The sequence below is a fragment of the Trachurus japonicus genome, chromosome 1, assembly GCF_045865225.1.
Source record: "Trachurus japonicus isolate A0001 chromosome 1, Traja_1.0".
In the NCBI taxonomy this organism is placed as follows: domain Eukaryota; kingdom Metazoa; phylum Chordata; class Actinopteri; order Carangiformes; family Carangidae; genus Trachurus; species Trachurus japonicus.
The window spans coordinates 27,540,945-27,558,799 of NC_140907.1; the positions used below are offsets into that span (position 1 = coordinate 27,540,945).

A 17,855-nucleotide genomic window follows, 5' to 3' on the forward strand; every position below is an offset into this window, starting at 1 on the left:
CAGTGGTTGGGCTCTTTGTTGAGGAGTTCGGACTGAGGCCAAATGGAGTACAAAGTGTCAAAGTGCTCTTTCCGTCTTAGACCCATGCACTCCAGATGGTTGTTGTAATGCACTGGTTTGTTGTTTTCCTCCCGACAGACAAGGGAAGAAGACGATAGAGAGTAAGGTATAAGCGCAAGTGCAGCCTCAACAAAATTAAAGTGTTTCTTCTCCCATGCCCTTGTGCCCGCTTCTGATCCTCTGCTGTGTTTATTTTACCCATTTCAGTGTGGGATTCCAGGACAAAATACACCCTATAACCATAACCAAATTGTACAGATCTCAGTTTGTTCCATGTCCGAAAATAATATTTAAAAAAAGGCGACGCAAAAACATCAAAAACCTCTGGCTCCTTATTAATTTCTGTAAGACCACAGCACCACCACAGCAGGGTGCCGCCAAAGATGCTTCGTAGCTTAAAAAAATAACTCCAGCAAAAAGTTTATTGTGGCTCAGCCTTTTCTGTTTCAGACTGCAGTGTCATCCGCCAAAATACTCCGTTGGCCAATTAAATACCTACAACCGTCCACGCAGTGCTGGACACCTTCTAACGTAAAGCTTATAGGAGTTGTTCTAAACTCACCTTGCTAACAAAGAGACAGGAGGATGCTGCTGCTGCTGCTGCTGCTGCTGCTGCTGCTGTGATGGTTTACTGTCCTGCCTCAAACGAGTGGACTGTAAAACCTCTGTGCACTGACTTTGTGTCTGATAAGCCTCAAAACTTCATTTCCTAGTTCGTTACACACCCACAACAGCCCAGCTCTGTGTTTTATTTTGCCAGAGGAGGAAAAAACATCGTCTATGTACATGACTCACTGGCCCTGATTTATTTGTACACTCAGCATCTGTCTTAGTAACAAATATACTATATAGCTACATGGTGCATTTCAAGAAAAGCCCATATTGGTACAGTGGAAATAAAACAAGATAATAGTTATTATAATAATAATAATCCTTTTACAAGATGAGATAAAAAGAGATGAACAATGAAAAATGAATGATATAAAAAAAAAACAGTTTAAAGGTTTTACAACATTAGTTCGCAAAAGTACAGTAAAAATTAGATAAAACTGTCTAAAATAATAAAACATTAATTGGTAATTAGCAGGGTGATGACTTACTATAATAATAGATTGAAACCCTGAGAGGACACAGCAGTCAGAGAGGTTGCCTGAACAGAAAAGTCCTCATTGTGGTTGGGCACATACAGTATGGCCTCAGTGGTATGTCAGGTGCAAGTTCGGAGCAGCTTTAAAGGGATAGTTCAACATTTTGGCAAATTGGCCCATTGCCATAATCCCTATAGTCATAGCAGTAGGTTAATTTCCTTTAATTGTCGGTGCAAGCTATTTTTAGAACGGCGGAGCAGAGCCGCAAGCTGCTCAGAGCTACACTACGGAGGCTCATGGGATTTCTTGGTTTCCCTCATCAAACTCATCAAACACACAATCCAACAACTCCAAAACGCTCTGGTGGACAAGTTGTGACCTGCACATTCACCACGCTATGAGATAATAACGCAACGTTACGAGACAGAGTTGTTTTCCAGGGAAATTCATGCAAAACTGCTGATGCGTTCAGTTCCCGTTGGGGGCAGTTTTTATTAGCAGTCTCTACATTTACCTTGAAAACAACTCTGTCTTGTTCTTTTATTATCTCATAGCGTGGTGAATGTGCCGGTCACAACTTGTCCATGAGAGCCTTTTGAAGTTGTTGGATTGTGTATTTGATGAGTTTGATAACGAAACAAACCTACTGCTATGAACGAAACAAACCTACTGCTATGACTATGTGCTTATAGCTGAGAACTTTAAACTTATCTATTTTTTTTCTTTTACTTTTATTTGCTCTTGCTTTTAACTCTGTTTTTAGTGTTTTGTTTGTTTTTATTCTGTCTTATGCTTCTTTTTTTAATGTTTTGTCTTTATGTAAAGCACATTGAGTTGCCTTGGTATGAAATGCGCTATATAAATAAAGATGCCTTGCCTTGCCTTGCCTTGCCTATAGGGATTATGGCAATGGGCCAATTTGCCAAAATGTTGAACTATCCCTTTAAAAGTAATCAATGAAACCTCGTAATCAATCTGAAATTTGGCCCAAGCCATTGATGAGATGTGACAATAGACGGGGGTTGCAGGGCAACAGTATGTGGCTGATTTGGACCCACGTCGTCAGAAGCACAACAGAGGACGAGTTCCTGGTGTTTGGAGGATTAGAAATGTCTCATTAGAGTTGTATTCATGTGTCAGAGTCAGAGTCCAGTTTTTTTTTTTTTTTTTTGAACAGCAGCAACACAGACACACTCTGTCCCTCTCGCTCTCTTTCTCTTTCTCTCTGTGTGTCTCGCCCTGCCTCTCTCTCCTTGTTAATGGTTGTATAAGTGAGAAGTGGGAGCCAGGGAGGTGATTGTGATATCCCAGCGGGCTGAGCAGCAGATGGACCGTTCCACTACCCACAGCGCCTCCTCCTCCCTCAACGACACGCCGACTCCACTGTCTTCATTAGCCGCCTCAGAGGTTACGGCCTCATCTTCTCCCAACCCTCCCAACCCCCCCCCTCCGCCCCCGTCTTACCGTGTCACCCGTTTGCTCTCACCTCCTTTTCACTTGATCCGTTCAGCCCACTGCTCCGTCGGCCTCTCAGACCTTCAGTTTTCCCTTTGTCCCTCTTTTAAGAATCTATCTGTGTCCTTCCCTCCACTTACCATCCTCCCTTTAGCTTCCCCTCTTGTGCCCAGCAGCTATCCCCAACTCCCTCCCTCCCTCACCTGTTGCTCCCTCACCCTTCCTCCGAGCGCTCCCTCCTCTCCTCCCCTCCCCTCCCTCATCACGCCTCCTTCCCTCTCCATCTGTTTCTTTCTCCCATTCCAGCCAACTGACCTGGTGCATGGTATTAAGGGGTTTCCCTGCGGAGGTTACCATTGTGGTCTCTGACAGGTGTGTGTGTGTGTGTGAGTGTCCCATGTGTGTTGCTGCAGGCTTTCACTCAGCAGCAGAGATTAGTGATGGCACAGGCAGCAATTCAGGGCAAATGTGTCTCTGCTGTCACTGACTCGGAGAACGGTGCTTTCATTCGATGATCACCTGAACCTCGGCCTCTAAAATGGTACTTAGTCTCTTATATCCCAGTGGGGGCTTAAACCTTGAGTGGACACTTATCTGTGGCGACTTGTGTCACTGTGAGAACAAAAATTGAAGAATTGAGACCTGATTTTAAATTTGAGGTTAGAGTCAGGGTGAGGGATTTAAAGGGATAGTTCAACATTTTGGCAAATTGGCCCATTGCCATAATCCCTATAGGTTTAGGAGTAGGTTTGTTACCTTTAATTGTCGGTGCAAGCTATTTTTAGAACGGCGGAGCAGAGCCATGAGCTGCTCAGAGCTACGCTACGGAGGCTCATGGGATTTCTTGGTTTCTCTCATCAAACTCATCAAATACACAATCCAACAACTCCAAAACGCTCTGGTGGACAAGTTGTGACCTGCACATTCACCACGCTATGAGATAATAACGGAACGATACGAGACAGAGTTGTTTTCAAGGCAAATGCAGAGATTGCTTGCTGAAAAACTGCTCCTGACAGGAACGCACATCAGCGGTTTTGCATGAATTTACCTCTGAAACAACTCATCATAACGTCTCATAACGTTACATTATTATCTCATAGAGTGGTGAATGTGCAGGTCACAACTTGTCCACCAGAGCGTTTTGGAGTTGTTGGATTGTGTATTTGATGAGTTTGATGAAGGAAACCAAGAAATCCCATTAGCCTCTGTAGCATAGCTCTGAGCAGCTCGTGGCTCTGCTCCGCCGTTCTAAAAACAGCTTGCACCGACAATTAAAGGTAACAAACCTACTGCTATGACTATAGGGATTATGGCAATGGGCCAATTTGCCAAAATGTTGAACTATCCCTTTAAGTAAGTAAAGGCCTAGAGAAGGCATCAGGTTCATGACTATCTCTATAGGGATAGTGGAACAGAAGTGTGTGTGTGTGTGTGTGTGTGTGTGTGTGTGTGTGTGTGTGTGTGTGTGTGTGTGTGTGTGTGTGGACGGCTGTGTGAGCAACTGACTGTGTGACTATGTCCATGTGGTATAGGGGAGCATAGAGAATGAGCTGCCATAACTTGTTATGTCTCATTATAACACCTCTTAAAGGCTCCATGGCCACAAAATGAGCTATTTTAGCACCGCTGTCCTCACTTATCCCGAGACGAATAAGATATTAGTGCACCGTCACTCACACAAACCCACATACACATACACACATGCATTCACACACTCTCTACAGATGTGAAGTGAAAGAGTCCAGAGCGCATCAATTATAGTGATTGTCTGCTTGTGTGTGCGTGTGTCTTTTGTGTGACAGCACTAAAGACAGTATTTAAGTTTTTCTTGACAACTACAAAGAGCATTGTGGTGGAGACCTCCTGACAACCGCCAGCTCCGAGCAGCTCTCAGATGACAACAACGATGGGTTCTTTGCTTTCAACACATCACGTTGGTGCGCTCAGACTGCAGGAGGAGGGGGGAGGAGGTGCAGGGAGGTGAGACAGACAGTCATTTAAAACACAGAGAGAGGAAAATAGGTGCAGGCAGGAGGTTAGGAGAGGTAGGAGAGGTGAGGAGGCAGGCGCATAAGGGAAATTTAAAAATGGTCTTTTGTTTCTGCGTGTGTGTGTTTCTGAGTTAAGGTGTGTAACTTGTATTTGACTGGATGCACAAAAAAACACTGCTTTAACAGCACACACACACACACACACACACACACACACACACACACACACACACACACACACCTAAAAAACCTCTGCTGGTGAGAAAATGAGGTGGGAGGAGGGCAGGACTTGTCTGATCAGGTCAGGTGTTGCCTTTCTTGTGTCTCCGGGATCACACAAAGAGACATAACAAAAACTTAACGGAGCATGTGCTAACCCTGGTGGATTGAAGGAGGGATTTGCAGAGTGGATGAAGTATATAAGAAGGGGAAGTGAAGGGAAATGAACAGCCAGTCGACTGTGTGTTTGAACGAAAAGAACAAAGGACAGGAAGTTGGATTTAGGATTGGGGCGTTATCCAGGATTTGATACCTTTAAACCTTCCACAAATTGTGTTACCAGCTAACTTCATGAATAACGTTGCTATGGGACTTGAATAACTTCTGCCATGAGCCAATCACACGTTACCTTGTGATCCTTGTCCACAGGATCTCTATTTAAACACATCAAAGCCGAGTAGAAAACACTACACTGTTCAGGCTACAGTGTGAATGTTCAGGTTTTCCACACTGAACCTTTTGTGTTTTACTGTTTATCCAAAGACAATTATTATTGTCAGCTGTCTAGACTGATTAGGCCTCTTCATTTAATCCTTGCAGCAGCCAGTGAGGGAGGAACATTTCTATTTCCTCACGTCTCTTTCTTCATGCAAATCTTAACTGCGACAGACCTGAGCTGAGACTTGCTGGTTCTTTCTTTGTGTGATGGGGAGATTTCCAAATTCTGCGAAATTGCAGCAATTTCAGCACCCAACATGTTTGCACTTATCTTTTATTTTTTTTGCAGCAGTCTCTAATGTGAGAAGTTGTACTGTATTGTCACAGTCCATTATGTAACTATTATTATTAGATGAATTAGATGCACTTTTAAAGGATATAGGAAAAAAAACAAAAGTGTCTTTTACAATTCACACAAAATAATCCATCTTTGAGATTATAATGTTTTCCCAACTGTGATTATTCTTTCTGTACCATCAGACTTGAATCATTATGTCAGTGATTTTTATTTTTATTTTATTCATTATATCATTAAAAAAAAGAAGTGAAAATTCATTTTTGGAGTGCAAAAGGAGCTGAGAACACAAGGTAATTTGAGAATCGATCAGATATTTCTCCCCAGATGATCTGTATTAAACTCTCCATACTACAGTATCTGCCTACTACGTTTGTCGCTCGTTTGAACTCGACCGCACCGCAGCAAGCGGCTTGACGAAACAATGGAAAACGAGGAAAACAGAAGGTAAATGAGAGGTCAGAGAGTGGCGTGCTGCGGCGCAGGCTCGTACTCCAACACTGATGCATTTGACCCTTTGTTCTTTCTTGTTTTCTTGCTTGACAGGACAGCGAGATAGGCAGGGTGATAGGGCCACTGGCCTCCACGATAGGTGGAGGTAGGCGCTGCACAGCACCGCCGACTCCTGTTTTCTCATTGATCCCAACCATGCATGAATGGGCACACGCACGCGCTGAAAGATTCACATGCACAAGCGCGGCGGCGGTACGGGGGCTGGATAATAATAATCTTGATTTCTTTGAATCTGTGGGAGGACCTGCACCCAGATTGGCTCACTTATCCTGTTGCATTGTGGGAGGCTGAGAACCAGCTGAAATATATTCAGGTTTCTGTGTGGCGGCAGCGTCAGTGCAGGGATATATTTTTTGTGTGAGGATGGTTGTTTGACTTTTGTCAAATTGTGCTATTTTTTTGTGTGCTGCTACCTCAGTTGATTTAAAGGTCTTTGCCATTTTGTGCGTGACCCAATGTTTTTATGAGTGTGTGTGTGTGTGGTATTTTCCAGCTCATTGTGTGAGGCACGTGTTGGCAGACTGCCAGGCTCAGGCTGTACACCCAGTAGATGCCTAGTCTCAAATGGCAGCCCCAGATGCTGCGGCTCACAGCCCCCCTTCTCATTCGTATTTCTGTTTCCACGGCGCCTCCTCTCCCTGTTTCACTTTGTGTTTCACTTCTTTCTTGTATATGTAAGAAAGAGGGTGGAAGAAAAGAGGCAGGGAAGTGTGCTTTTAGCTGGAGGATAGTGTGTGATAGGCAGCTCTGATAAGTGAGGAAGCTGGACTTTGATCTCTCCCCTTCGGACTAACTGAGAGAATCAAAACTCAAAAACCCACTGACACGCACACACACACACTCCTGTCTCTGCACTACAGGAGGAGATATATTAAAATGTGAGAGATTGAGTGTGAAACCTCCCCTCCTCTCCTCTCTGTTGCTTCCTCTTCTCTCCCCTCTTCTTCTTTCCCTTCCTCCCCTCTCTTCTCCCCTCTCATTCTCTCCTCTCCTCTCCTTCTTTCCTTTCCTTTTCTTTCCTCTCCTCTCCTCTCCTCTCCTTCTTTCCTTTCCTTTTCTTTCCTCTCCTCTCCTCTCCTCTCCTCTCCTCTCTGTTGCTGATGAGCTGCAAATTCAACCTGGCTATAAAAAACACTTTGCCATCAACATTTTACAACCGTTTTTTTATTATTTGTTTATGTGCATGGCTGGGTAGAGGACAGGAACAGTCACGGCGTTGCATTTATATACAACCCTTTGCTGTTGCCCACAAATTCGGAGTGTTTGTTGATTTTGCTTGTACTTCTGTTTCATATGTCATATATTTGCAGCAGTATTTTCTCTCCAGTATCTTTTCCCCCTCCAGAGGAACACATGCTATAATTGTACAGAGAATGTATGACTGCAATAAGGGCTAATTCTGTTTCTTCTTCTTCTCCTTCTCTCCTTTCCTGGCCTGTTTCTTCCCTCCCTGCTGTGCTGCCGTGTGCTGGTGCTGTGCGGTCGGACACATCTGCTCTCTTAGGTGAGTTGAATTTTTTTTCCTCGCAGTGCAGCTCGGTGCTAAACTAAGCAGACGCACTGAATGTCAAGGACTTGTGTACACAGAAGTGTTGTCTCCCAGTGCGTTCACTGTCTATAAACTGTATATCATGGCTTTACTTTTAAATGAGTCACCATAAAACTCCTGGCATATCATCAATTAGCCAACATATGACTGACTTTTGAGCACCCGCTGTAAATTAAAGCAGTTATTGTGGCGTGCTCACTCTTTGCTGAGTAGTTCTGACCACCGGCTTCCTGTCCTCTGATCAAGTACTGTGTTCAACTGCAGACATCCTCATGCAGTTTACCATGACTCATAATCGTCGTCGTTTATAATTGTGGTCACACCATCAGCATGATAATGGTGATTATGACTCTAGCCGTAATTGTCTAGCGAACCCTCTCGAACAAGTTGAAGTTGACGCAGCACTGAACAATTCAGATGTTTTCCCGTTTATTTATGCAGAGATATTGTCTTTCTACTGAGAGCTGCACTACATTACAGCTCTCCTCTCAGCCTGTGATGTTAGTGAGCAGGATGGCAACAAAGATTAACCCTGAATGTGCTTCTCTGAGGTTTTTTTTTGTTTTGTCCACACACACACTGCGATTGGCTCGTATAAAAGAGGGTGGCCACGGCTCAGGTGGTGGAGCCGGTTGACTGCTGATTCCTGGGTTGGCAGGTTGATCCCAGTGAGGTATCTCTCCCACCCTCCCTCCCTCCTTTCTTCCCCCCAAAAAACCCAGGTTGTGCCTGGAAAAAACATCCAGCACAAAATCCTGGTCCAAATTAAATATGCAGACCCGTCACGGGAGCAGTCAGAAGACAACAACAAAACATTTCCAGCAACAACACTGGCTCCCATAAAGGACCTTGACAAACCAGCAACAACATAATTAATGCTCACTCTGGTTTCTGTCATCCACTGAGAATATGGGGCTTGTTTTATATTTGTAAATAAGTTATACACGTGTCATTGGAAATGAGGAACATCGATACAGGTTGGTAGATTTTGTGTTGTGCCCGTGTTTGCACTGACAACAATGAACTTGACTGGAGACTTAGAGAGGATTTATTAAGCTGCAGTGTTGTGAAAGTGGCTGCGGTCATGGCCGATCAACTCCTACACCTGTCACTTTATTGTATATATTTGCTTAAAAAAAAACTGTTAAATAGCAGCAGATGACACATGCTACTGATGTACTTCCTACAATCAGAGTTTCTTTTTTTGATGAGCACAGGAGGATTGATAGGAGCGGGTGGTCTTGACATAGCTCAGTGATTTTATGTGAGGAGAGAACTTGGAAAATGGATCTGTGCAAACTACAGCAGCCATTATGCTTGCATGATGACATTATTCATATTCCTGTCACCTATATGATTGGTTCAGCGGTGGCGTCGTATACACTCGGAAACTTCTATGGGGTTCTGCGGAGTTTTAAATCGAACCAATTTGGTGCACAGAAGCACTTATAAGAAGAAGTTCAGACTTCAGAAGACTTTGCCGTTGAATATGTAAAAGCACAATATGAAGACAAGTTAAATCCTTCCCGTAATAGACCGCTGTATTTAAATGCAACACTTAGCTGTCCCACCACACTCTGACAGCTATGACTTATTTTTTAGCTAAAATTAATGGTCTCCATATATTACATCCTACAACAGTTGGGGGTGACAGATAAAGATGAAATACCAACTCAAGCAGAAACGTCATGCAGTTTATCCATATATTGTTTTTTTTTAAATTACTTTGACAGACTCTGGCACGAGATCAACAGCTCTTTTGCATTTTCTGCTCAATTTGTCTTCACTTTCTATTACCCGCTGCATTTTCTGAACTGTGCTCATTCCAAAGGGACCATGTTTAATGTAAAATGCAGTGATCACAAATGTAGTGACAACACATTTCAGATATAATAAGCAACGTCTGGCCTTCTGACGTCTTGGCAGTTGCAGTAAATGTCTTTCTGTGTAGACATTGGGACTCATAGTTGTTTATTTTTTTCACATCAGCACTATATTTTGATGGGTGTATTAACTACATGCCTGTGTATCTTCATAAGCAAATCACATCTGAGGCTTTGTTATGAGTGGATGTTGTCCTCCTGAAGCTGCCGAACATGTGACAGGCCACCGCCCGCCACAGGAAACACTCGCAGATGTAGTTCACAACTCGTCTGATTGTCATTATCACCGACACTGTCAAACCAGGTGTTAAAATTGTGAAGAAAAAAAAGATTTTTCCCACTCTCGTCTGTGATCAAACCATGTATGGCATCGGTTTACCTGATCACTGAAAAAGAAGAGTCAGGCGGCTCCTCACAGGATGCGGGTGGGATGATGCTGCATTCAAGACAACTCGAAATAAGGGACGGGTGGCAACCCTAGCGACACAAACACGGATCATAGACTGTATACACAGACAGGCTCCACCTACTGTAAGATACCTGACGTGATTTATTGTGCGTTCATTTTTTTCCCCCTCATTATTGTTTCCAGATTAATCCTATGCATTTTAACATGTTATTTATAACCTTTATTTATTCTCAAAGAAAACTGAGGAAAGTCCTCCTTTACAGTGGTGTCGAGAGAACAACAATAAAGATAACAGTTACAGCAAGAAGAACCAAGGTTTACATAAGAAAATATTGGGAAACAAGTAAGAAAAGTTAACACAGTCAAACAATCTTGATCAGGTACAAGTAAAACAATCAATTACAATCCAGTGACACCAGGTTTGAGACAAGGAATTTGAACTGCTGTACTGATGGAGTTAACTTTGACAGCCCTAATATATGATAATAATGTTTTATTGCAGTACAATACAATCCTGTGTAGCAAGTCCGACCTCAAGCATTAACGTTGCATCACATCCCAGGCCCACTCATGAAGCAGCGATTTATCTTTGGATGGTTTTGAGTGCATGTGTTCTCATGTAAACTGCAGCACAAAATACCAGCACTTCCACTGAAGTGAACCCTGTAGGCAGAGGTGCAAGTGTAATTTCTGCCACTGAAACTGTTTTGTGGCACCCAATTTGTACTGATTATAGTGTCATGGCTCACTATGAAATTGCGTGACAAAATGTGTATTGGAGCCTGGAGTGCCAACAGAATCTGTTTCCTCTACCCCTACCCAAACATTTACCCCCCACCCCCCACCTCCCACCTCCCACCACCACCACCAAGAAACCAGTCATTCAGTATTAAGAATATCTACTTTCAGTTTCACCCTGTGTGTCTTAGCTCCGCCCAACGCACGGGGAGCAGAGACAGTTTGCATCGTGACAAACTTGTTATGATAATTGCAATATAATTTTTGCAACAAGTTGTGAAATCCTCTAAACCAGGGGTGTCAAACATGCGGCCCGTGGGCCAAAACCGGCCCGCCAGAGGGTCCAATCTGGCCCTCAGAATGAATTTGCCAAGTGTGAAAATGACATGGAAGACAGAAGAGGCATAATATTGTTGAATTTTATTAATTTATCAATAAATTTCAGGTTGTTCATAATATGTTTTGTAAAAGGACAGCTCACTAACTGTAAACAGCCTAATAATGTACTACAAAAAAGGGAAAAATTCAATGTTTTTGCTTTGCTATTATGCTTTGCTATTATTTTATCCGGCCAACTTGAGATCAAATTGCACTGTTTGTGGCCCCTGAATTAAAATGAGCTTGACAACCTTGCTGTAAACCTAAAGATGGAAAGATATCGATGCCAAATGTCTGAAAGGCAGACCAAAACATAAATCTAAATACACGTTTCTGGGAAACAGTGGCGACGATGCTAGCATCTCTGCTGCAGAGAGGAAGGCTAGTCCTGACAGAACAAGCCCCCCCCCCTCTGTCTACACCCACCGCCGTAAAGGAAGCATTATCGACAGCGCCCCACCGCCCCGGCTTCACTTTTTCACTTCGCTGGCATAAGGTCACTTGGCTTCATCTGCAGCATCACAGAATTGGCAGCAGACGAGCCTTTGAATGATTCTGAACGTGTTTGCAGTGATGTTCGCGCACTAATTAGATATCTTTTCATGGAATTTTTTTAAACAGAGATTGTGGGATGGCTTCTTAAGCATTTTGCTTTACTGGCATCATAAAACCCGGAGACCCGAATGTTCATTTGCATCATTATGTTAATGGCAATTAGTATTGACTTTTTGCTGCTTGCTGGTGAGTGGGCCAAATGTTTGCAGGGAATTATAGCAGCCATCACTGAGAGCAGTATTTATGCTGACGTAATCTTTATTTGGACCACGCAGAATGCTCTGGCACGCAGACACAACCCAACACCTCCATGTGTTTTGTTGTGTGTGTGTGTGTGTGTGTGTGTGTGTGTGTGGGCATGCGACTCGGTTGTGCAGCTGATGTGAATAGCGTACTACTTTGGCAGTGGAGAGTGTGTGGGTTTAATGAGGGCTACATTACCGGACAGAGAGAGCACACAGAGAGAGACACGGCTCTCGTCGTCTGTTACCAAACATGATTCGCTGTGTATTAGGGGTGTGTGTGTGTGTGTGTGTGGGCGTGTGGATGGATAGGTGTTGGTGTTATACATTGCCTCTTTGAAATGCTGTGAACAATTTTCTGTTTAGCATGAAGAACGGATACTTTGAGCATGTAATTGGACACAAATAGTGCTGAAATTGTTATTTATTAATTGACCAGTAGGTGGATTTCAGGCTATTTATACTGTGACAAAGTTAAACATTTGGCCAAGCAGACAACAAAAACATAAGTGTGTGAACATGTGGGTTTCGGTCAGTGACCCTTTTTTCCAGTCTGAAGACATCTCTTTTGGCTTTGGGAACCGTTAATGATCATTTAGACAAGAACAGCTGATAAAAAAAGAATAAATAATGGATGAGGTCTTCACAGGCTCAACAGTTTTGATCTAACGTGCGTAATAAAATGTTGTGATCTGAGTGGGACCCGGCTCTGACCTAACGCGAGTATAATTAGAGCCAAACAAAGAAAACACCAACGCTGCCAGCAGCATGTTGCACTGTCAGCTAATGTGATCAATTAAACTGCAGTTGTGGTGGAAAAGAGCAGAAGTGTATTAGTAGTAAATGACATTAATAAAGAGCGTAATGAAGAATTAATATAAAATGATTGACACTTAGATAATCTGTTTATATTGTTCGCGTAAAGCGACATATTATGTAATCAACTGAGAAATAAACACAAGATAATTGTCTAGAGTTTATTAGAGTATACAGTATGGGTCAGTGACAAATAAGGGTTCGCAAGATGAGCAATTCAGAAATATCTTTAAACATTGTTTTAAAAGCATGTATTGGATTTGTTAAAATGTACATTTTGTATTTATGTTGGTTTTATGTCAATTGAAATGACATTTGAACCATTTTTAAACAAAAGTAAGACTGAATGCCCTTGAAAATGTCCAATGGTGTAACCACAAAGGAATTATATTTTATCCTAAATTATACTTTCTTATGAAACAATTAAATTGAAATAGATTTTTGGCTGTTTCTATATTTAAATGTTAATGTATTTTGGTAATACTGGGCAGGACATATCCTAAAAACACAGCTTTTTTTCTAAATTATGTGACAAATTATACTTTTTTTTTAAATCAAGAAACATAGTGTTGCATTGCAAAAGTGAATTACATTTATTCCACACTGGAGTCCAGATTTATTTTCCTATATTAACTCAGATTTTTATGGAAAAATACCAGTTACACCACTTGACACCGGGTTGCATCATGTCATTGACTCATATACTATACTATCTATGAACCATAGAAATACATACAGTTTTAATTTAATATCATAAACATTGTAGGCTCAACAAAACAAAGATCATCAAACAGGCCTTGGATCCAGTCAGGTCCTGGATCCTTTGTTGATCTGATCAGACAGAGTGGGGGTTTGGACTCAGTCCTCGGGTCCTGGGCTGCAGGGACCTGTGGAGACCTCCACCATGTCCCAGCTGCTGTTCTCTGTTGCCTTCTGTGTCACATTTCCCTCTGCAGCCTGTTCTCACTTGACTTCTTTCTTTCTTTCTTTCTTCTTCTGAGGTTTTATTCGCCTCCTTTGGCCTCTCTCCAGACTTATTTGTATCATGTTTCCTCTTCCCCTCCGTCGTCTCCTCCTCCTTTCTTTCTTTCTTTTGGTCTCGTCGTTCTCACCTTTCTTCTCTCTCCATCTCTCACACTAATCCGCAGAGGACGGTACGGGTCTGCTCTCTGGGATTGAAGGAAGCGGGGTTTAATACCCTACCTGAGTTTGTGTGTGTGTGTGTGTGTGTGTGTGTGTGTGTGTGTGTGTGTGTGTGTGTGTGCAGCTTTTGCGCATGCTTGTGTGCACACACCTCTTTGCTTGTGTGAAAAAGCGAGATATTGGTCTGAATATATAAGACGATTCAATGGTGCGGGGTTGAATTTTCATTTCTCTCGCTACAGAAAGAGGACATGCTGGCAAGACGAAGACAGGGAGAGTTTGTCTTCTAGTTGAGAGTTGTACATTTCCCCCCCCTCCCCCTACCAACAACCAACCACACAGTCACAAACACACACACAAACACACACACCTTACTGGAGGAAGAGTGTGAATGATGTATGGAGCTCTCGTCCGTGATAAGCTTCATCCATGACTCCGTCCTATTACTCATCTATTTCACCATTCAGGGGTTCTGTGCTCTTGTTAGCAGGTCGATGAGGGTAGGAGCAGGAGCAGGAGGAGGAGGAGGAGGAGGAGGAGGAGGAGGAGGCTCCAGGCCCTCAGATGATACTACTCCATTCTGTTAACTCTCCTCTTCCTCCTCCTCCGTCTACCTTTTTCCCCCTGTCTTTCCCCCCGTTCGCTCTCTGCATCCATTTCTCCCTCCCTTCATCTCCCGGGCAGTAGAAATTACTTGTCCCCTTGCAAGGGCGCATCATCAATCCCATGATTCATTGCGCGTTGCCACCGTAATGGCAGCTGCTTTGATTGAATCGAGGGGGCGCGTGCGTTTGTGTCTCTGCTCGGACACAGTTGCGTGTGCGTGAGAGATGACTTCTGAATGAAAGGTTTATTTTTTTTAACCTTTTAAAAGCATGTTTGTCTGCCCTCCACCTCTAGCACATGTCTCCCCCCACCAACAAACCTCCACCCCCATCTCTTGCCATTTCACCCACGCTCTATAGTGGTGGAATGGTGTTTGCCTGACCCTCCCTTGTTCTTTTTTTTTTGCAGTTTATCAGTCCATTTAGTATTAAATGCTAATGCTGCAATAAATTGTGTGTTTTTGTGTTGGGGGGATGCTCATTATGGGCGATACACTCAGAGTAAATGGAAGGGCTTTCTGCTCGCTGTGAGTTCACTGCTCACTAATGCACATCTTTCTTCCCATTAATGTCTCACGCGCTCATTTATTTCTCTCCGTCTTCTTCTTTTTTTTAATGTTCACATCCTTAAATATGATTTCTTCATTTACCCAATCTCAGTAATGCTATTAGCTCCGCTATTTTCTTGCTCTTTTTTTAACTTTTCTGGTTGTGCCTTTTGTTTCCCCTCTCTGGTTGTTCCTTACCTGCCCAGACAGACAGAGAAGTTAAGGAATCAAATCCATCAAGTCCGTTAATCTCAGTATAAATTAAAAAGAGCAAAACTTTATTGTGTTTTCTGCCGGTTAGTGTCTTGTTTTATGTGGTGTGTCATTCATCATGCTTGTGCTATATTTACTGTAGCAGAGGAAGCAGCGTTTTCTTGTCAGATTCTAACGTTAGAAGTGATTAAACACCTCTTGTTTTCTTCATCAACATTTGTACTTTCTTAGTCTCGTCTGAACAGTTGTCACAACATGTGAGGTAAAGTAATCTACTGTCATTTTCTTGCTATTACCTGTTATTTTTCCTTTGCTGCACTTATCTATACAGTATCACCACTAATAACAGCCTATGTGCTATAATTACTTCAGTCACCAGTTAAGTGTTACATTCATGGAAGAAGTGTGTGTGGCTTTGTTCTGATTGAACTATCGATTTAAGACTCTGTCCTCCGTCTGGGAAAATGTTTTCTTGCAGACGTGACCTTTTAATGCCTTTTTTTAGAATATTTAAAAGGGTAGTTTTAAAAACAGTTGGCATTTAATGCTAATGATTGTACTTTGTTCATTGCACAATGAGAATTGCACCGTTTTTACCATCAGTCATCAACAACAGTCCACCCCCGTTGACTTGGTGTGAAACGTCATAGATTCATGACATACGAAACTTTATGTGCTGTTATTATCCTTATTACTGGTCTCGCTGCAGGTATGCAGGTCTGATTTCATCTAAAATCCATTCTGTCCTCAGATAAAAGCCATTATCCCCTTTGTACCTGTGTTGTACGTTTGGCATATTGTAATTTCACACACTGACATTCAGAGCGTGGATGCACAAGCGCAAGCGGTTGAATAGAAACTAATTTTGTGTGATTATCTGTCGGACAATGGTAAAAATAAATTATGAGATCATACATGACCCGCAGGTGTTAGTATTTGTTCTCTCACACAAGCACATTAATTTGTTATATGCTTGTGTATCATTCTGGTGAATTCACTCACTGTAGGTAGCGGATAACAAGTTTTACCGTACGAAAGGGCTACGACTAATACTCAGCTGCCTTGTCATTAACTATGAGGTCATCGGTGTCAGCCGAGCGTCTGATTGGACGGATAAGTGTTTAACCTGGCTTCATCTCGCACGGTGATGTCACCCCCCTCCCCTCCCCCTCCCCCACCCCCCGTCACTGAATTGATTGTTGTGACTGTGGCGCTGCGTGGACAATCAGTCCTGACAAAAAACACCAGGTAAATGTCCAGCTGTGATTGAGCGTGTATTAGTGTGTGTGTGTGTGTGTGTGTGTGTGTGTGTGTGTGTGTGTGTGTGTGTGTGTGTGTGTGGTTTGTTTGTTTCTTTTCAGAAAAAAACTGGGAGAATTAGATTGTCACAGATAACCGGGCCTCATGCAGGTTGCACATATAGAAACAACACACACACATACACACATCTATAGAAACACATTGACACATAAATAGACAAGGGAACTGTGGCTTTGCCAGGGTGTTCAGAGCAGTCAATAGGTAATCAGCTTGGCGGGTATGTAACAGTAGTAATTCCCTCCCACCAACCACTAAATGCTGTCAGATATCACAGCAAATTGGAATCAGTGCACACACACGCACACAGATAGAGACACACACACACACACACACACACACACACACACACACACACACAAAGCAGGCAGCAGAAAGGCATTGGCACAGGGTTAAATGAGTCACTTAGGACTTGCCGGAAATAACTTATTTTTCGTGAATGGAAGTATATGCACATAAGTACGGCTCAGAGTGTCTGACATTTATGTAGGATTAATTTTATCGGCACATAAAAGGCTGCCATCAGTGTTCTTTATCATGTATTTTACACTTCTTCCACAGGCTGAGCCGAGAAGATAATTTGCTTAAAAGTCTTGTCCGATGGAATGATAAAAAGCAACCAAACAATATCTGAACATCTCACATCTTGTTACAAAAGGAATTACGGAGGCATTTGGAGTAATGAAAAAGGCCATGGTGTTAACGCTGACACCAGACAAACCACCAGACACTTATTAATGAACAAGCCGTCATTCGGGGTCATGATTGAAGTTGTGTCTGTGCAGTGTGATTGCTCACCACACCTCCCCCTCCTCCCCTCGTCTCTTATTCACCTTCCTCTCCGCCTTCCTTTATCTACCTCCCCCTTCCACTCAAATAGGCTGCTCTGGTGACACCGAGCACAAGTTAAAACACACCGCCTGTCTGTGTGATGAATGGATCAGTGCAGGAGAGAGAGAGGAGGAGACGACGGGGAGGTGGAGAGAGAAAAGGTCACGGCGTTTTCTTGAATCCAACCCTCCGGTGTTTGACCACGGAGAGAGTGCAGGCTGTTGATCTTCCAGGTGTGTCTTCTTCTTGTCGCTGTGATCAGACGGTTGTCCGACTGGATGAACATGGCGGCGTTTGTTGGCGTTTGCAGGAGCGGGTCACGCCGGGTGTTAGAAGAGCTGAGGGGGAGTCACAGACAATTATAAGGTCATTTCCTGTTTCCTGCCTAACAGAGGCAGAGAGAGCCAAAGGTAAAACCGCTGGTCGCCTGAACCAACATCCTGGCTCATTCACACAGAAATCACTCTGATGCCTTTGTGTCTCTCTCTCTCTCTCTTTAACTGTCT

General features: G+C 43.1%; 1 protein-coding gene across 6 annotated transcripts in view; it reads left to right on the plus strand.

Moving 5' to 3' along the window:
- The window catches only part of LOC146992081 (protein sidekick-1-like), a 296,559-nt gene that overhangs the window by 68,881 nt on the left and 209,823 nt on the right, over nt 1-17,855 (plus strand). Inside the window, exon 1 of one of the 6 annotated variants that reach the window (XM_085783503.1) lies at nt 7,672-7,711. The exons of the other annotated variants lie outside the window; for them this stretch is intronic. Coding sequence (XP_085639629.1) covers nt 7,687-7,711 — 25 coding nt within the window. The 5' untranslated portion in view covers nt 7,672-7,686. Of the gene's footprint in view, nt 1-7,671; nt 7,712-17,855 lie in introns of those variants that run through there. 6 annotated transcript variants of the gene reach the window in all.